Raw genomic sequence first — 19,153 nt, forward strand, 5'->3', positions numbered from 1 at the left:
TAGCGGGTGAGAAGCGGATTAGCTTTCAGTCAGGAAACACTGGGCGACGCGTACCGGAGCACCATCGTGACGCCAGGTTGCGGCCGTAGATTCATTAACTTAACAAGCTACGTCCCGGGTACCTTGAGCTGTCAGTATTGACTATGTACCACCAAACACTGGTCGCAGACACGTAAAGAAAAATCTGGCTAATAAACCAATTCTATTTCCCTTTATGCTTCTGGGCACCGAAGTTGGACATCACGTATAGGTTTTATAAGGTCACAGGAGTGGCGTGTTGGCGTCTGCTTGGTGGAGGCAATTGCCTGCACCAATCAGACGCTAATACGTTACATCCGTTACCTTTTAAAATGTACATGTAAATTTCCAACCTAGTAGCCCTCCAGCTCTACCACGTTTCCCAACCGATAATGCTTGTGGAAGACAGCTCCAGTTGGCCGAAGATGAGATTAGAATGTGGCGCATGGGGTATACATTTCAGTCGATCTCATATTGACTTCTGACTTCTGTTGAGATGCCTGTCCATTCATCCAGCCTCCGGTCGTTTTGAAGGCTTTGTGGCCAAGATTACGGGACGGTCGCTATTCGATGAACCACGACGGTCTCGTTCCAGGAGCAACCTGAGGGAGCGGACATTAACATGGTGGTGTACGCCGGAGCAGTCAACATACTACGAAACATCACCCAAAAAGACCTGAACCCTGCCGACGTTCGGGACTTGAGAGTGGACAGCGTGACAGTAGATGGCAAGAATATAACTGCCACGCTATCGTGGACATGCATGGGTGCCCATCTGGACAGTGGGCGGGGTAAGCGCAGGTCCTAAGAAAGTAGACTTACGACTAAATGAGAATACACAAAGCAAGCAAAGGTAAAAACGAAACACGGAAAGAACGCCTGAAGTCAACGTCTCAAACTCAGCTCAAGCTAGGTTTTGGACCTTGCGTTCATTTGTTCTATTCCTGCTTCTTTCACTTTTAATGGCTTCACATATCTTCACCCAGTCTCGAGTGTTTTAAGAAAATGGTGAACGTTCTCTTCCAATATTTTGATATACTGATAATATATATAAAACGAGTGCTAATTTTAGCGTGTTTTGTTTCTCAAACGTTTCGTGACCACACTTCATTGTATCACTAGAACTCTCTATTATGTTTCATTTCCGCCACGATGTTAAAAACTAATTACCATATAGGAATCTTAGATTTCCATTTGACCTTACAAATGAGACCCACCATGCGCGAGATATTCTTTCAAATATTTTATGAATAACTTCGGATGAGTAAGAACTCATAACTATCCCTTCTTGTTCAAGGCTCGCTCAAGTATGTTAATGATACACGATTCACACATTTCCGATTGGCAGTGAATTTTCCCACTGGTATCTACGCCTGTACAATTTTCTAGGTTCGCAAAACTGTTTCCCTACGGATCCCCAGGTGGCGGGTTCGAATCCCGACCGAGGTGCCCGCAATATGACGGGGGCTTATTGCGGAGAAGGCGCCGTGTAACCGAGCTTTCGGTTGCACGTCAAAAGATCCCCAGGTGGTCGAAATTAATCCTCAGTCCTCCGCTGGGGCGTGCCAGATGCCCGTCGTAGGTTTGGCACGTAAAACCCCCAAATTTTAAAACTGTTTCCATCGCTAGAAATATTGTCCCGTGTTTGATTCTTTTAAATATACTCCATGTTTCGTCCAAAACCCAGACATTAGTAGCCGAACACGAAAACAAAGTCTAGAGAATACCGATTATTTTCGGAGCTGTGTAGGTCAACGTAAACGACAAGGCGACATTAGATATTCTTTAGTCAAGAAAAAGTCGACGCGTGAAACCTTCGACGCATCATTCCGTCTGGTTTCGTGCACGTACTCCTCACAAAACTCCACCACGTCGTCTCTGCACAAAGTATTGAATGAGCACTTCTTCCTTGCAGCCGATCACACCGATTTAAGAGCAAGCTCGGATCCACGCGTATTGCTGCGCAAATTCGAGAAGGCGACTCAAATATCGACGGAGAACCTTTTGGAAGGAACCCTGGTCCCTTTGGATCCCTTAAAGTAAGTACGCGGAGATCTTACGCTGGTAGTGTATACACCAACACAGTGTTTCCAAACAGGCCCTCTTTGCCCACACCAGGTGTGGGCACTAGCTGCGCGTGCGCACAAACCAAAAGTCACGAGGAGTGAAGCGCTTTTTGCGCATGCGCAGTACCGACAGCAGTGCCACCGCAGAAGCGTGACGTCAGCGACTTGTGTTGGTCTATACTTCGTTTCAGCGTAAGTCCACAGACGCAGTCGATGCTCTACGAGAAAATGGGACCAATCAAGAAGAGTCAAAAGTGCAAGTCACTGGGCCTTTTCTGTTTACGATTCGGTCAGCGATGATAGAGTACGTACATGAACATGGAGAACAACATGACGATGCACTTTTGATGCTTTCTGATTGGTCCCATCAGCTCGTCTGGACACTAAGGTGAAACAAAGTTTAGCATTGTTCTTTATCATTACTCGGTTTCGAGATGCTGCTTTTGTGCAAACCGATAGGCCATTTTTCATAAGTCCGCGCCATCGCCTGTCCGCCATTTTTTGATCACGTGCTCCGAGCACTGATTGGACACGAGGACTACGTCAGCGTTCGGAGAGGACTCGGATCCAAATCCCAAAGCAAAAAACCGTGATCATGCTCTCGGTGATTACAGGATGTTTCCACGTCAGATCGTGCAATGATGGTCCGGGTGATATGTTTCTAAAAATTAATGTGAACAAATATACGTTAAATTCATGTTCTTGGTAGGAGCATTCAGGTATAAGCAAACGCCGTAGTTAAGTTTCTTGCTAAGAGAAAAAAATTTCGAAGCTTGAGGCGTGGAGATTGCCAAGATTTCTCACCCCGAAGCATGCACGTAGTAAGAAGGTTTTCTACTCATTTTATGAAAGATTCACGACAAGTACGCCGACTATTGAAGATTACTATAAAAGTGTTTTATGCAACAAAAAAATCTATGAAACACGTCGAATAAAACACGTTTAGAGATGGATTCACACATTATTTACCAACGAACTACTTCGTATAAAAACGACGCAAAGTGCATAAAAATGGTCATGTTTCAATGCACTTTACGAATAGGTAAGAGGGAAAACCTGCTTAGCCGTTATTGCAATTCTAGTATTAGTATAGAAAAGCAACTCATTTTTTCCCATTTTGTTAATATTGCACATCAATATTTAAAAAAGAAAAACTCAACTTTCAGTTTCCTTAACCGTTTACAGTGACATTAATTAACTTGTGTTGGCAAAACATTGAGTGGCCTATGATCTCCTTAAGAAAGAAACGACAACAAACCTACACTCAAATTAAGCTAGCTTCTCCTGGTTTGGGGGCTCTACCGCGCGTCGTTTGAGTATTTGCAACTCCAACGTCCTATAGATGGCGGGGCAGTCGTGCCAATATTAGCCAAGATGGCGGAAGAGACGGAGATAGGTTCTCCGGGATTTCCCGTGCGCCTGCTTGCTGACGCTGGTCAGTGCGCTAAAATTAATTTATTCGACTATAAACACGAAGCGGTCATGGCAGGAGCATATCAGGTGACGCAGATGTCTACGTGACTTAATAAAATGAGCATGTTGATTTATAAAAGTTGCGAAGCGGAAAACAACAATCCCTATTTGAACGCACTCGTTTCTTTTCCGTTAAATCTGCATGGTGCACACGAACACGCCGACCAGAACCATAAGATAACAGCAGAACCAAAGCCGGTAGTTCCTGCCACCGTCTCCGCCGCCATCCCCGCTCCTCTGGTTCTTCGTTCATCCGCGAGGGGGCGAGCGGCGGGCTGGAGATCCAAATAGAAAGTCCTGCTGTCCCTAGCGTAGTGTTATATTTGTTTTCATGTGTTGCCTTTTAACCCCCCACCCCTCCCCTTTTCCCATCCACCCACACACACACATCCACCCACCCACCCACACACGCACACACACACGCACGCACACGCGCACACACGCGCACACACACGAGCACACACAGAGAGAACGACAGACAGACATCCCCGTCACGGGCCATGAGCACACGAAGGGCCGTCGACTGACGCCACTGCTGCCGGCAGTTGAGAACTGTGTGCACAGCACATCACTCTGAATACCAAAGCCCTCACACGAGGAAGGTCTATCACCCCGAAAAACAAGGCGAGGGAAGTAATATTTGGAGAGCCGGTATCTTATCAACATCGTGTGGCGACAAACAAACCACCTTACCCTTTCTATGTATCCATGCGTACACAATGGAATACAGGTAGAACTTGATAACCCCGGGGCTTTTGTTGTTGGCTGTTTCCACGACAGTTGATACAGTGACGGGCAGGGTCACACTGTCTATATTTCTGTTAAATATATTCTATATGAGTCATGTCCTTGGGGCATGACTCAGCTATATCAGAGTGTGTTTTACGAAACGTGGGCCAAATCACTCCTGTGAAAAGTACGCGTCGCACAGAAAAAGGGTTAATGTAATATTGATTCCTGCCGAAGGGAAGATTTAGTAAACCAAATGGTGCTGAATATAATTAGGTTAATAATTACATTTATTGATTAACTTCCTATTTAATAAATTTAAAGGTACCATTTAATTACAAACATGGCGGGCATAATTGAAAACTATTAAAAATTCCACCGATTTATAGAGAAATAAGGAATGCGCAGCCTTTTCCGGAAAATACACTCAGTTTGGACGCGCCATGAACAAAGAAAAACGGGAAAGGGGGAGGGGGTGCTTAGAAGGCAACGCAAGGAAACAAATATAAAAAGATTTTATATATATATATCTTTTACATCGCATGAATGCAATTTCAGAGTGCGACAGTGCTTCAATATGTTCGCTTTCTTTACCCTCAATCTCACTCTCCGAGAAGCCTGGAAGCAGTTGGTATCAATCGCTGCAACCTACAAAGGGTATCCGACCAAAGACCAAGTTAAAAATAAGTTTGGACATTAAAAACTGTTGGCGCTGTGGCACTGAACATGGTGACAAGTCATGGCCGGCGACACAGCGCAGTTTCTAAAGGTCACACGATCCCTGCTGCTTCCATCTGCCACTGGTTTTCGCCCTAGCATCGCGCAAATTTACAACACAGACCACTAGTTAGCAGTTTCAGAACATATAAAGTTTTCAGCAAGTGGTGCCAAAGAATATTCTTTATTTTTTTATTATTCGTTACTCTTGTGTTCTTCACCACCACAGGATTCAGACGGTCCGGATCAGGATTCCTCAAGAACTCGTCTCCCGGACGGGCGGGACGCCAGGTAGCGTCTTTCTGGCGCTACGCACGAACAATTCTCGCTTACAAGTCTCAGCAGTCTCCAACTTTGTCCAACTGGACTGGGACACCTCGTCGGGGGGCTCCGTTGTCGACCCCACCGAAGCGCACCCGCCACCAGCCGTCCGCACTACGGCCTCACCTCGCACTGTAGCACCCGCAGCGACCACACCATACACACCCTCCACGCCTCCAGCTGAACTCAAGGGCCAAGACGAAAAGTCCTCGAGTGGACTGCTGCTGGGCGCCGTCCTCGTTGCCGTGGTGGCGGTCGTTGTGGCGGTTGCCCTCTACGCGCTGATGAGTCAAAGTGGTGTTGTGGGAGCGGCGGGTTCTCACGACGATGCTGAATCGGAAGACGACGAATCTACCGTCGCGTGGTAACTTTTGCAGACAGATTTGGAGTGATCCAAAACCATTCCTTGCTGGCGCTCCTTAACCACTCTACATCTACCTGCGGAGTTTGCCATTACACTTGACAACGCAGTAGGTGTCTGTAGAGTTTAAATAAATTAACAGGATGCGAGGTACATACGGACGCATATCTCGTCTATTTTTTTTAAAGCGCGCGCATCCTCACAGACATTGCTGTTGGTTTCAGGGTATTCGCAATATGACGATGGTGATTATGTTGCGGCTTTCCCCTTTATATCGGGTTTGCTCAAATAAATTGTGTGCTCTAACATAGAAAAACTGTAAACGATTGCTGTCAATTATTTTGCCCCACCGGCCTTGTCTCTGCCGCCTGGATAAACATCAGGCGGTACGCATTGTCCCGCCTTGCTATTCATTGCGCGGATGTGGTGGTCGTGCAGGATATCCCGCCTACTCCGTCTGCTCAACACCACCTATTAGCGGCACGCGCGACCAAAAGCGTTGCTGTGGTCGGCATTCGGGATTGGCCAAACCATAGCTTTTTGTACACTGACAGTGCCTTCCCCATTGCCGATTCACGGCGAGGCAAATCCTGGTCGTGACGTCACGAACGGAAACCATAGGGCACCACCGGTACATCTCGGAGCTAATACTAGGGAGTTTTAGAATAACGTACGCAATTTTAGCGCACGCTAGCGCTAAATTTAGCGCTTGTATTAGCGCACGCGACGCGAAAGAGTTTTAGAATAGCGTTTCTCCGGTCGCGACGCAAAAGCCCAAGCATCTCGCGCTTGCAACGCCACCAAGACACAATGGTCCAGAGTAATATTTTAGATTTATTTAAACGTGAGAATGCGACGCGAGCGGTTGACCGGTCGTGTCCGCTTGCGTCGCCTCGGCAAGAGAGGTCTCGTGTACTGACCTTCGCACATCGTACCTTCGCCGAGAAATGTTCGCGCGTCACAAGCATCAAGCTGTCGGTGATCGTTAGCAAACCGAGTACAATGCCGTCCCGTGTTGAAAATCGCAGCCGCGAGGATGCCGCCGACGTCGCACTCACGACGTCGCCAAAGCAGCCGCTGACATAATCCTGGAAGCCGCCATCTTTTTTCAACTCTGCTCGTCTTGGCTTTAGCCAACTTCTCATCACGAATCCTCCTTGGAGAAGCGCAAAAAATCTTTGCGTACGCACGCTATTTCCGAGAAATAGCGCACGCTAAATTTGCGCACGCAAAGCGCAAAATCTGGTTTGCGTTCGGAGCATGCGCAGTGGCGACGACGCTATTCCTTGCGCACGCAAAGCTTTAGCGTGCGCTATTCTAAAACTCCTCACCCTAGCGGTCCCACGACGGCCATCTTGAACAAGCCATTAGTTCAACCACTAGATGGCGGCACTCATCCGTGTGGCCAGAAAACAGGCTCGCGGCAGTGATGTTTCTCCTCTACTCTTAATTTTTTTCCTTTCTGCTGCTCGTCCTTGCACGTTCAGCGGTCAGCGCGTACTCCCGCTGACAGAAATGCCAGTAAACGTGCCAGTGGTGCTAGCAGTGCCCAGTTTGCACAGAAGCGGAGCCCAGCTATCTCATCGCCCCTATTGAAAGTGCCTAGCTGGGCAAAATTTGTTCTATGATACTGGCTTTGTTCCGCGCTGCAGGGTTGGCAAAGCGATTTCGTTAGAGGCTCACAAGACAGTAGCTATCGTTTTAACTATTCAAGAATTAAAAACATAGTCAATCAATCTGTGAAGAATGTTATCAAATGTTAAAGAACATATATAATACATGCCTTGTCAGCATTTCGTTAATGAAAGCTTTTGCACGACATAAACTTTTAAATTCATTTTCGCTGTAATTCAGAGCGCAGCCGATATAATAGGTCAATGAGGCCAATCAAGCAGAGCCAGAAAACACTATGTCACGGAGCTTAACGTCTTATAGTGCGTTTGTTGTTACCGGTCAAAGCAATCGAGGACACCATGCACCATGGCCTTGCGCTTTTAGTAGGCGTGTTTCTGCTTGTGTACCTCATGTCTTTGACTGCATTTTGATTCATGATAAAACAAGCAATAGCAGACTTTTTTTTCAAGACGGGTGTTAAGAAGGGTGCTCTTATAACTTATCATTTTGATGATAGTTTGATTAAACTTGATTACCATTATCTGACCTTAAAATAACTACCCCAATATTGTTGAAATAGTACGCCGAGGTCGAATATTCTGCATGTTCAAGAAAAGAGTAAAGCGTTTTTTTTAGCCCCAGTGACCTCAACTTAAAATTTGTTAGGCGAGTGGGTAGCAGATTTGTAGTGCTTTTAAGTTTTTTCATGAATAATTATGTCGATTCATAATTTGAGGTTTAAAGAAATATACCAACGTCTTACATATATCTTTATATATATATTTTCTGTTTGAATGCAGCAAAAATGGAGAATTGTACAGTAACGCTGACATTGTATGTTATAGTCGGATGCAACCTGAGAACAATCTTTTAGCTCCACCCAAAAGCGCATTGCGCCCATCTGAAGTGCCTCCGCCGTCGAGAAAGTAGTTCGCTAGCCACGTTGCTTTTTCTTCCTCCAAGAAACGTGTCTTAAACTACTACAATATTTATTTAATTCATTCAGGACATTTAAATAGGTTAGAATACGTTTTTGTCAACGAAATAGCTTTTTAGTAAAGAAAGAAAGTCATGTCCAATGTACCGTCTTCCCAATTCATTTTCTGTCCAAGATACTGTCTAACATACCGTCTTCCAGCTCTCAGCAGTGCTAAGCCATGCGCCCGCTTCGAAATTTTCGTTGGCGATAGCGTCGCTGGATTTTCACGTAGTCGCGCAAACACTGCTGCAAACGCAAGCCGATACCATTAAGATTTCGTGGCGTAACCTCGGGCACGTAAAACACGGTGCAAAAAAGCAGAATAATTGTCACGAGAAACTAGCGTCGCGTTGCTAAAGCCAGCAGCCATGTTGAGCTTCTTTTTTTTTTTTTCAAAAGGATCGCGATTGGTCCACGGAATCGTGACGTCATGAAAACGATTGGCTGGCGTTTCTCGGCGTAGGATTACATTTTCCTCTGAGAGGCATTTCCGGTTTTTTCTTAGCTTGCAACCGACTATAATGAATGTGATCTAAATGATGTCGATGTGAATGATTTCTTTTTGAAACCTTTGATGATGTTGACATTAACTGTTGTGACTACGATGCTCAGCTAATGTCAATTTGGTTACTTTATGTATATTTGCTTTTTATGCTGACGCTGGGGCCTGGTCAGAAGACTTTTTGATGCGAAAAGATTATTTGCCCCATTAAGCAAAAATATGGCGGCGGCGTCGGCGCCATGACCGAGCGATGGTTACCAAAAATGGCCGACGCCGCAAAGAGTAAAGACACGTTCGAAGTGCTCGGATTGACGTCACAGTTTTCACGAAGGTTCCCACAAACAAAGTAAATGAATGGCTTTGGAAAAAAAACTTTGGTACATTTCGGTCTGGGTGGGAATCAAACCCGGGCCTCAGGGGGGCGAGGCGGGCACGCTTCCCCGACAACACAGCTTCACGGTCCTGGTTGACTAAGGTGTGCCTACTCTGTGCGTCATTTTTGATGTGTATTTGATATGTTTTTGAGAACAGTCGAAAGACAGCCACACTCACAAATTATTACTTCAGCCACAGAAGCAAACAGGTTCGTTAATATTTTCCAGAAATAGGGAACTCCTCTGATTGTTCACAATAGACCTATTGCTAAATTACCCAAGCATCAAGGAGAATGCAGGAAATGGTGTTCCACGAACCGCACGTGCACGCCTTCCCCGTAAAAAAGATTTGAAGTAAATAACCAAAATAAATCATTAATGAAAGCGCGTGCATAGTGCCATTTGTTTTAGGTTTTTTCTTAAGGACAGTTACTGCCGCAGACGCCAGCACGTGCGGCGCTTGGAACACCATTCCTTGCATTCTCCTTGATGGCTGGGTAGTTTAGTAATTGATCGATTGGCGAAGTGAGCGATCAAAAGCGCCGCTGTAGTCGGCCCGGCACAATTGGCCGATTGCGGATTATGAAGTCAGCAAAGGATGTCTCATTGTCGGAAATAAGAGGGATGTAAGAACAATTTTGACGGTGTTGGCACTGTTGCTTTGAGAGCGCTATGATTTCAAGCTTCCACCTGCTCATTACAAACACCATTGAACTTGTTGTTCACAAGGTAATGACGTCACGAAAGGTAACCAAACGAGGGCGCCACCGAAACATCTCGCCGATAAAAGGCTCACCTGCGCTAAACGGACAATCGCATGGCGTTGAAGTGGCTAGGCACATATAACCTTCTCCACTTCGTTCGAGTCACACATCTTGCCCCTACAGTTTACTTTAAGTCAAATTTTCACCTAAATTTTGCCTTCATACAGGTGGACTCGTACACATCTGCGTACGGTGCAAGCGTTAAATGTTTACTTTTTTGTTTGTCAACATTTAAAGGATTAAGTGGTTAAACATTTAATCGCGATTAAATAATTAATTGATTCATTGGTAGGTTATTAGATCAAGTGCCCAGACCTAGCTATAACGCAACGTAGGAAAACATGAGCAAATATCTTTGTGTGAGTGGACATAGCCTCCATCAACAGTTTGAAGAGAAATGGCCCGGCTAGAGTGAACAGGCGCGATCTCTAACGGCCCTTGCACCGGGAGTAGTTGCCCTCTGCGGCGGCAGCTTGGAAGAGTCGCTGTAACCCTACCGCTCCTACAAAGCTTTAATTCCTTCTGAGAGACACGTCCTCCTCACCGTGCTGTCCTCTTTGCTCCGGGGTTGAGTTGGATAAGTTTCTAGAGTAATCAGACCTACAGGTCATGAGGCCGGCTGCCTTCAGGGACTTGTGCGGAACACGTCTTTCTCTTTGTCTCCTTAAGAAACAAGTTTGTATTGACAAGTGTTTAATTATTGTAAGCCGACACTTATTTCAAACGGCTCACTACAGTTATTTCAAACAAGTATAATTCCACACATTTTTGATCGCAGTTGTCGGGGAACAGTTGTTCAGAATGGCTCAGGTTGCGTTGGACATGGCTGTGTGGTCGCACCCCCACGCGGCTCGAGAAGTCCCATTGCTCCTTGGCGAGAGTGAAGGCCACAAGGAAACCGCTCTCTAGCCCGGTCATGGAAGAACATGTCAGGGCAGCACTGAGCATTTCGCTTGATTTTATTTCGCGACACTCATTGCGGGGTTCCCAAAAACGAAAGGGGAGCGCAGGGAAACATTACGAGTTGTGATCCTGGGCCGGCTTGCTAGAACAGCGTCTCAAGACAGTCGCGCGCCCCAAACTTTGCTCTGCTTTTTTTCACTCAGTCTCAGCTGAGACTGAGTGAAAGAAAGCAGTGCAAACGGTGGGGCGCGCGACTGTCTTGAGACGCGGCTTAAGTCCCGCACAGCTCGAGCGCTGGCTTTGGCATTGATTTCTTTCCCACTGTCTCAACTGAGACGCTGTTTCTAGCAAGTCGGACCTGGCTGCTTATAATAAGTTGCAAAGGACAAGAGCCATGGTTGGTGTAAAACGCAAAGAGGAAGCTTTGAGTCGTTGCATTATTAAACCAACACCATGAAAGTTGATTATCTGACATTGTTTTTATTGAAATAAATGAAATAAAAATGAATCCAAACAAAAGACGACCTAGTGAGGGTTTCGCACATGTGCAACGCTTTTGATGGGGCACTTCATGCAAAGGGGGTTTATCAGACCCTTTTCCTGAGCCACAGATTTGAGCCACGATGACTGACTGTTTGTTGCCTTACCATGAGGACCAGTCACTGCAGTTTGCACATAACACACTCCCTGAGTTGCCTACGAGTAGAGTAACGTTGAAACTGAAAGTCCTAAATCCCTCCACGATGGCGAACAAAACAGAACCAGCGCGGTTGGAAAGCTGGAACCTTACAAAAAATGTGTGTTAAAAATCTTGGAGTGAAGGGAAAGAAATTTCCCTTCGTAGTCCCCATCATATGGAGTTCAATATTTGCACCTTTTGTGGTGTCGGAACATGGCAGGCAGCATTGAATAGCTTATTTATAGGCACTAGGTGTTTTTTAGAACTTGCTCGTGACCCTTGTGACGCGCTTCTGTTGTTTTTTTTTTTTTTTAAGATAAACTGTGACTCACTGCAAGAACGAGAAAGTAGCGCGAGGAAATATTTAGAAGAATTCTCTGCGTCAGGGACAGAATCAGCGCCACTTTGCCTGAAGTTCTCAACCTCGAATTTCATCCACCTTTCAAAAGATGGCGCAAGTGCTCGTCGTCTGCTAAAACATAGGTTATTTTTATTATTCAAGACAATTAGTATGCTTCAAAAAAATTACGATCATAGAAAGTGATTTTAATTAAAACGATGAAACCTCTAATTAAAGAATCGTTGTTTAAATAGCTGTCCTCTTCTTTGAAATCGGTTTCTTGCTTACTGAGTCGAGCTTCAAAAAGGTCCCATGATTTAAAATTATTTTAAACAAATCTGAATATGAATACAAAGAAATCACGCTTATAGTAAACCGGCTCAGTTCCTCTGGCACACAACTGAAAAAAAATTAGATCAGATGCCAGAACGCTGTCTGAGAAAACCAAGAACGCGTGAAGAGATTTTTTTTTTTAATTTTATCACAATGAAGTTGTGTTTACAAAAAAATGGGTGGCGTTGCATTTCTAATATTTCATATGCTCCGTTCTCATGTTTACCAAGAGCATGCACTTAAATTTCGTGGCTGCGTTTCGACGTAAAACTGAGTTACTAGGTTTCAAAATCGCATAAAAAAGGCTCTTTTTGAATAAATATTAAAAAAATGTGACTAATTAAGAAAAATACTGTAGATGGTTGAGCGTGTTGGTTAATAATTCACGATAAGGAAAGAGGGACATTTAAGACAAACAGACAAGACAGGCTTTAGACTTTCAACCACTTGAAAGTCTAAAGCCTGTCTTGTCTGTTTGTCTTAAATGTCCCTCTTTCCTTATCGTGAAGAAAAATACGTATACATGGAACCAGAGAAGTCCTTCTTCTGTTCAATAAAAAATTAAGAACGCGTCATGGATGCATTACAAGTCTAGAACCTTGGAATGCATAGAGGTATCTCTTTAAAATTGTCAAAACTTGCACTTTTTGTTTTCTTACTGTGCTTTACGTTTTTAAACATGCGTATCATATTTTGCACTGAAATAGTGATGATGAATTAACGATTTATTTGCAAAAAGAACGAAACGAACGACGTTTGCACCGCAAACAGAAGCGTTAGCACTGCTGCCACCGGTATTATGGTTTAGGCCGTGGGACCGCCGCCTTAAAGGAGCTGTGCAACAATTTATTTATTTATTTATTTATTCATATTACCCCTAAAGGCCCTCGTGAGAGGGTATTACATAGGGGGGGTGCTTTGCTTATAATAGCAAATGCTTATAGAATAAATAATTCAGTGCTTTGCTTAAATAATTTGAGAGTTGGTGTCTCGATATTTATGAAGTAAAGAACAAAAGACCGCTTTTGCCTGCATGTCCTAGTTTTTATTTTAAAAATAGACAAAGATTGAGAGTTTCCGCACCTCTCAACTCCTTCACAATCTTCCGAGTCACATGCGCTGTGACGTCAATGGGGGTCGCGCGGGGTTCTGGTGAAGCTCTCTCTCTCTCTCTAGAGCCATCAGTGAGCAGGGAGAACTCATCCGCTTGCTACCGCGTGACCACGTGCTGGCGCACCCCTCAAACAATATGGTGAAAGGAGGAAAGTCTCATCCGGGTCCCGCCATCCCCGTCCAACTCTGCTCCCGTCCCCGTCTGGCTTCTGGCGGCTGTCCGCGGTAGCAGATAGAGCTGACGGCTTTGTGGACCTAGGATAGATGGCGCCACCAAAAACTCCGTATAATAAAAGTTGTGTCGGTGATACCAGGTTTTTGCCGAATTTATATTTCTGTTGGGACCACGAGATTTATAAAAAAGTTACCTTTTATCGAGCAGGTATTCGCACAACTCGCTATCTTTTTACCAGTCCCCCATTGACGTCATGCCAGGTGGTTCTCATGGTCGCCGCTGGCGGCTGCAGGTCGGGGGATATTCTGATTTTTGCCTCGCGATTACGCGGCGGAATCGCAACATTGCGAAGGGAGGAGATGTGTTTTCTGTCCTTTGTGACATGATGAACAATGTCAAAAGTAGAAGATGCCGATTCTTTCAACGTTAAAATCGATGCTCAGCTCCTTTAAGTGTCAACATTTTTTCCGGTTTCCACATCGCTTGGGGTTCGGGCAAGCCAGCCGGAATGGAGAGAGTAATCAAATATGAAAGTGTCATATTTTAACCGGACGACGCGGAAACTTCCTCCACTTACGGGGGCGACCCGCGGCGCCGAAAGCGCGCGATATGTGAAGTCTTTGGTCCTGGCCTTACAACTGGTCAGAGCCGCTAAAAGCTTCTTTTTAGTCGATATACAAAATAAAAGTGGTGCGAACCGTTTCAGTTATTTATGAAAGTTTTTGTTCAGTATTTTAGATCAGAAATGAAATAAATGCAGTTTGTAAAGTACGGAAATAGAAAATGACTCGTCGACATACTTGCCACCAAGTAGTGGAAAAGGCGGCGCATACTAGAAAGGGGTGGTGGTATCAGGCACCGACGAGCGGCGAGCGTAGAAAGGTCCCAGATGTACACAGCGGCGCTGCGGTCGTATGCGGGCTCGACGATCCGACCGGTTCCGAGCGTTCCGAAGGGCTTCGGAGAGCAGGTTTGGCCTGCGGTTTGGCAGTCTGGTGTTATGGCCGCGCAAAGTGGCTACCGTTCTGAACTGATCTTTACCCCGTGTTTGCTGTCGTTTGTGGCCAATGAAGTGTCACACTAAATTAGTGTTTAATCGCTCAGCAAATGCAATGCAAAACCGAACTGGCCGCCCGCTTCATAGAGCCCATCCAGCACATGATTTACTGGCGCCATCTCGAGCCGTCGACACGGAGTGCGGCAGCCGTGAGCGTTCGCTGAGCTCACTATCCCTCCTCCAGTTCACGGCCACTCAAGTGACCCATGACGTCATGAAGGAAAATATTTTTTGCTTGTTTTTGTAATTTTAATTTGCCTATAACTTTTAAAATAAAGCGAAATTTGAGAAAAGAAAAGTATCATTAAGTTACTACGTTCAGTGCGCTCAGGTTCGGTGCAAATTAAAAACCAGTAAAAAAGTCCTTGCAGCGCTCCTTTAATGGTTTTAGCTGTGGCTGACACAGAAGGCACTTAAAAATTAAATTGCCATCTTTGGCTTCTGTCAATTCGAAATTAAGTCCTGGCCAAGGTGATGAAGCTGCACTTGCCGTAGCCATCCTAGACGTGACGACAACTCCTTGCGAATGGCTTTTTTTTTTTTTTTCTGGGGGCGGTGCTGGGGGTTATCGTCTTCAGCTCTTACTACTGCTGCGCCACCTTGAAGATCCGCGTCTAGCACGGTTCAGGAGAAACCGCCAGGAAGTCCCTCCCTGGCGCAGAACGATTGCTGGTTCACCCTCGCACAAAAACAAGCCACTGGGTTACCCCGAAAGGGAGAGAGAGAAGTACAGTGGAAAAAACTGAACCCTCTGCCCTCGGGGATTAGGATTTGAGCTCGGGGAACTTCTATTCATTGTGCCTGTCATTGACTGCGACAGCGTTCGTCGAAGCAGGGAAAATGGGCCTGGCGTTGGGGTTTCCGTAAAACAAATGTAAGGTGCGCAACATATTTTTTTTTTTTTTTTGCTGAGCAATTTATAACTGGGCAATTCAAAACACGAAAAAAAATTAAAATCTTATTTTTTTAGTTCTATAAAGTAACGTAACATAATTCCGTCACACCTAATTCAAAGTAAGTAACGTAAGTACATTACTCGTTACTGTTTTGAAAAGGTTAGTAATACGTGACTATGGTACCAAAAAAGTAACGCGTTCCCGGTAACGCCGTTGCTTGTAACGCGTTACCGCCAACACTGCAAGGATAGCAAAAAGAAATACAAATTTTCAACTGTAGTTTGAAGATACTATACCCTCATTCCCATTTTTCCAAAAACGTGCTAAGCAGAGTACAAAATAGGCTTTTCAGCATCTGTGCAGGGGTGTCGCATGCACCGCCCCTCACTTTTTGTTTCCTTTTTTTTTGTTGGTTTCAATTCATCACTGCGATGGAGCGACAAGATTGAAACTTTTTTTTTTGTCCCCAACGCAGGCATTGTGCGACATAGTAATGGCCTATTTCTGTGGTTGGCCATCTGGTGAGGTAAAAGAAGGTCACTAGTACAAAGGCATGGGCGCACGCTCTACATATCGTCTCGAGGCGGCTCGTTCAGGGCTGTTCTAATCTGCTGCCTGACAGAGCCGTGGTCATCTCGACTCCCAGCCCCAGCAACGTAAGCTGATTCTTGTTCACAAATGAACACTTGGGTTCTCTACGTTCACATGGAATCCCGAAGGGATGCGGAACTAAAAGTCCTGTAGACTTTAGGTCGCCTTTTACCCTTTATTACTGCCCTTTTAAAGGACCTTCTCGGGTGTTGAAATGCTGCTCGAATAGCGGGTTATCATCTATTCCTAGCTTGACGCTTTTCAAGTTCAACCCTTGCTATCGTTATTCGGCTATGCATGGCCTATCCGTATACGGATCACAAGAGTCCACTCGCCCAGTCATGCCACCGCTCACAGCTCGTAATACACGGAACCACCGGACGTCCCTGTAAAAATAAAAAGGTCCAACTTTTTTTTTCTTCAAGGTATTTTAACGTAGAAAGTGCGCGCACACCATGCTCGCTAGCACGAGCCTCCCACTTGAAAGCCTGTCATGGTCGCTCGTGAATCCACATAGAATGCGAACACTGTTTTACTACCGCGGGACCTCTGCAACCACGATTTCAAAATAGGTGGATTGACGGTTGGTTTTTCACCACAACTATCAACTACGCATTGTCCAACGCTGGGCCTCTGGCAAAATATGCCTTTAGCGGTTAGAACCAGGTTACAAAGTTTCCCATCTTCCCGTTACCAGATTCCAAAAACTAAAAGCGATTTTGAGAAATGTCCGAGCAGAAAATGGCGCTAGACGATATTCACCAATACACACAAATGAATGGCGTCAGCTAACTCAAATACTGGCCCCATTTTTGCACTGAAAGTGTTCAAATATTGCTAATAGCTTTTTGTATCCGATAAAGGCAGGCTGTGAGAGTTTGGCCTCTGGTACGAACTACCAGCGCAACATTTGGCCGAACACTGAGCGTTCGGCGGCAGGTTGTAACTTGTTGTATAACAGACCCAAGTAAACACACATCACACAGGAAAAACAATGCCTCCGCCTTTCCCGTGCAAACGTCAACATTGGTGGGTCCACGGAGCGTCTATGGCTAGCGCCAGCGACGCCGCCAGCCTGTCTTGCAGTGTCTCTTATAACGAACGCGACGTCATGGCGGGGCCACGTCAGACGCTCGCATTTACCGCTTGCGGTCATAGAGCTAATCTGATAATCTAGAGCAGGAATGCACAACTCAAAAATGATGCGAGCCAAAAAATATTTATTGGGAACTGCGCGGGCCGCACCTAGACTGACACGTTACACCTTTTTGCTGCAGACAGGTTTTCTATATCTGGCATCATCGCACTGTGTGCCGTCTTGAGTACATCTCGCAGTGTTACGTCCGCCATAGAATATCGAAGACGGTTCTTGTTGAGGGTCATCAGTAAGAACGTCTGCTCACAGACATACGTGCTCCCAAAAAGTGATGCAAGCTTCAATGTGTGTTCCACAAAATTTCCGTCCTTGCTCCTTTCAAAGCTTCTGTAGAAGTCAAGCAGCTGAGACTCACGGTTCATAGTGTTCAGTCCTGGCGAGCACTGGAGGTCGATGAGTTCTAGCTACACAGTCAGATCTCTGTCTTCCGGTGCGACAGAAAACTAATCGCGGGACAAATCGCAGTTGCTCTTCTAACTTCGGAATGCCTTGAGTCGGTGCTGGAACTCTGAGAGCAGGTTCTCTACCTGTGGAGCGTACGTCGCAGCTATCGTCTTCTGATTTTCGCCGGTGGAAAAGAGCTTCCGGCGGGTTAGAAAGCGAGCTATGCTTCCACCCCCAAAGCTGCAATTTGAACAGGCGGAGCTTCTCTGTGAACGCGAAAATTGCGCTCACCATGTCCGAAATGAAATGGACCTTTGCTTGGACAGCTGTTTGAAGCGTGTTCAGATAGCTCGAAATATAGGTGAGAAATGCCAAATCCCACGACCGTTGTTCTTCCTTCAGCTCTGGTATGTGTTTCCCCTTCCTCTCGCAAGAAAGCCATGTTGTCGTGCTTCAGCGCGACGAAGCGACTCAGAACATTTTCACGGTTTAGCCAGCAAACTTCAGTGTGATACGGGATGGATGTTCAAGTGTTCACCCTCCATTTCTTTCATGTACTCTTGAACCTTCGTGTGCTTTAATCCCCAAGCACGTATAAAGTTGACAAGGAAGCACACTTCGGCACGGTGGGCTTCCTGGTTTTGAACGCAGGGATATTGCTTTAATTCTACACTGTACGCTTGAAGTAAGGCAACGGCACCGTCTCTCTTTCCCATCATGGCTGAGACTCCATCGGCGCAGACACCTGCGAGTTTTTCCCATGATAACTTGAGCTCCTCGATGACGTCTTTGACGTCCTTGCTGACCTTTCCTCCCGTAGTTCGTCCGCCAGCTCCTGAGTTACTTCAAAGTTTTCGTTCAAACAAGCAGCTGAGCAGTCACTACAATGTATATGTTCTCATCCAAAACAAGAAAGTAGTAGACAAAATAGCTGCAACTCCTCTCCAGCTGATTTGATAGGTCGTCGGCAATGTCATGCACACGTTATTGTATACTGTCATACTTGACATGCTCAAATTTCGGAAAACCAACTTCTTGTTCGAGCCCATCTCTTCAGAATAAACCATGAGACATTCCTTGATGAAGTCGCCATCAGTAAACGCGCGATCTGTTGAGATATCCGAAAAGACGCCCGCGTGGCTGCTTCAGATGGGTTTTTTGCTTTTGTAAATATGCTTTGCTCAGACTGTGACTTCAGCTTTAAGTCCTCGGACTTCGTGTTTCTCTCCGAATCCGAAAGACCGCTGAAGTCGCGGGCATGTTTGGTCTCATAGTGGCGTCGAACGTTGTATCCTTTAGGAGCCGCCAGAGACCCTCGACACACAAGCCCTTCCATGCGTTCTCAATGAAAAATAATTCAAATCCCCCGAGTCTCAAATTTTGTACAGATGAACACGTTGCGATCGAATTCAAAGATTTTCTTCGAGTATATACCGATGGATCGGTTGACCGTTTCAAAAGAAGAAGCACCTCTGCCTTCTGCATCCAAGCCTTGGCATAGAGTGGGCTGGACGGCTAGAAAGAATGGTCTCCACTACGACAGCCGAACTTTGTGCCATACTTGAGGCCTTAAAGGCTCTATAGACGTATCCGCCTCAGCCTACTGTC

The 19,153-nt window shown here is 45.6% G+C and overlaps 1 protein-coding gene across 1 annotated transcript in view; it reads left to right on the forward strand.

The window, feature by feature from the left end:
• Nucleotides 1–6,286, forward strand: part of LOC8023262 (calcium-activated chloride channel regulator 1) — a 54,797-nt gene extending 48,511 nt beyond the window's left edge. The window contains exons 14-16 of the mRNA XM_040219280.2: nucleotides 614–809; nucleotides 1,934–2,057; nucleotides 5,233–6,286. Of these exons, the coding sequence (XP_040075214.1) occupies nucleotides 614–809; nucleotides 1,934–2,057; nucleotides 5,233–5,692 (780 nt within the window). The 3' untranslated portion in view covers nucleotides 5,693–6,286. The remainder of the gene's footprint in view (nucleotides 1–613; nucleotides 810–1,933; nucleotides 2,058–5,232) is intronic.
• Nucleotides 6,287–19,153: the final 12,867 nt, after the last annotated feature.

Source organism: Ixodes scapularis, unplaced genomic scaffold, assembly GCF_016920785.2.
Source record: "Ixodes scapularis isolate PalLabHiFi unplaced genomic scaffold, ASM1692078v2 PGA_scaffold8__174_contigs__length_109621045, whole genome shotgun sequence".
Classification (NCBI taxonomy): domain Eukaryota; kingdom Metazoa; phylum Arthropoda; class Arachnida; order Ixodida; family Ixodidae; genus Ixodes; species Ixodes scapularis.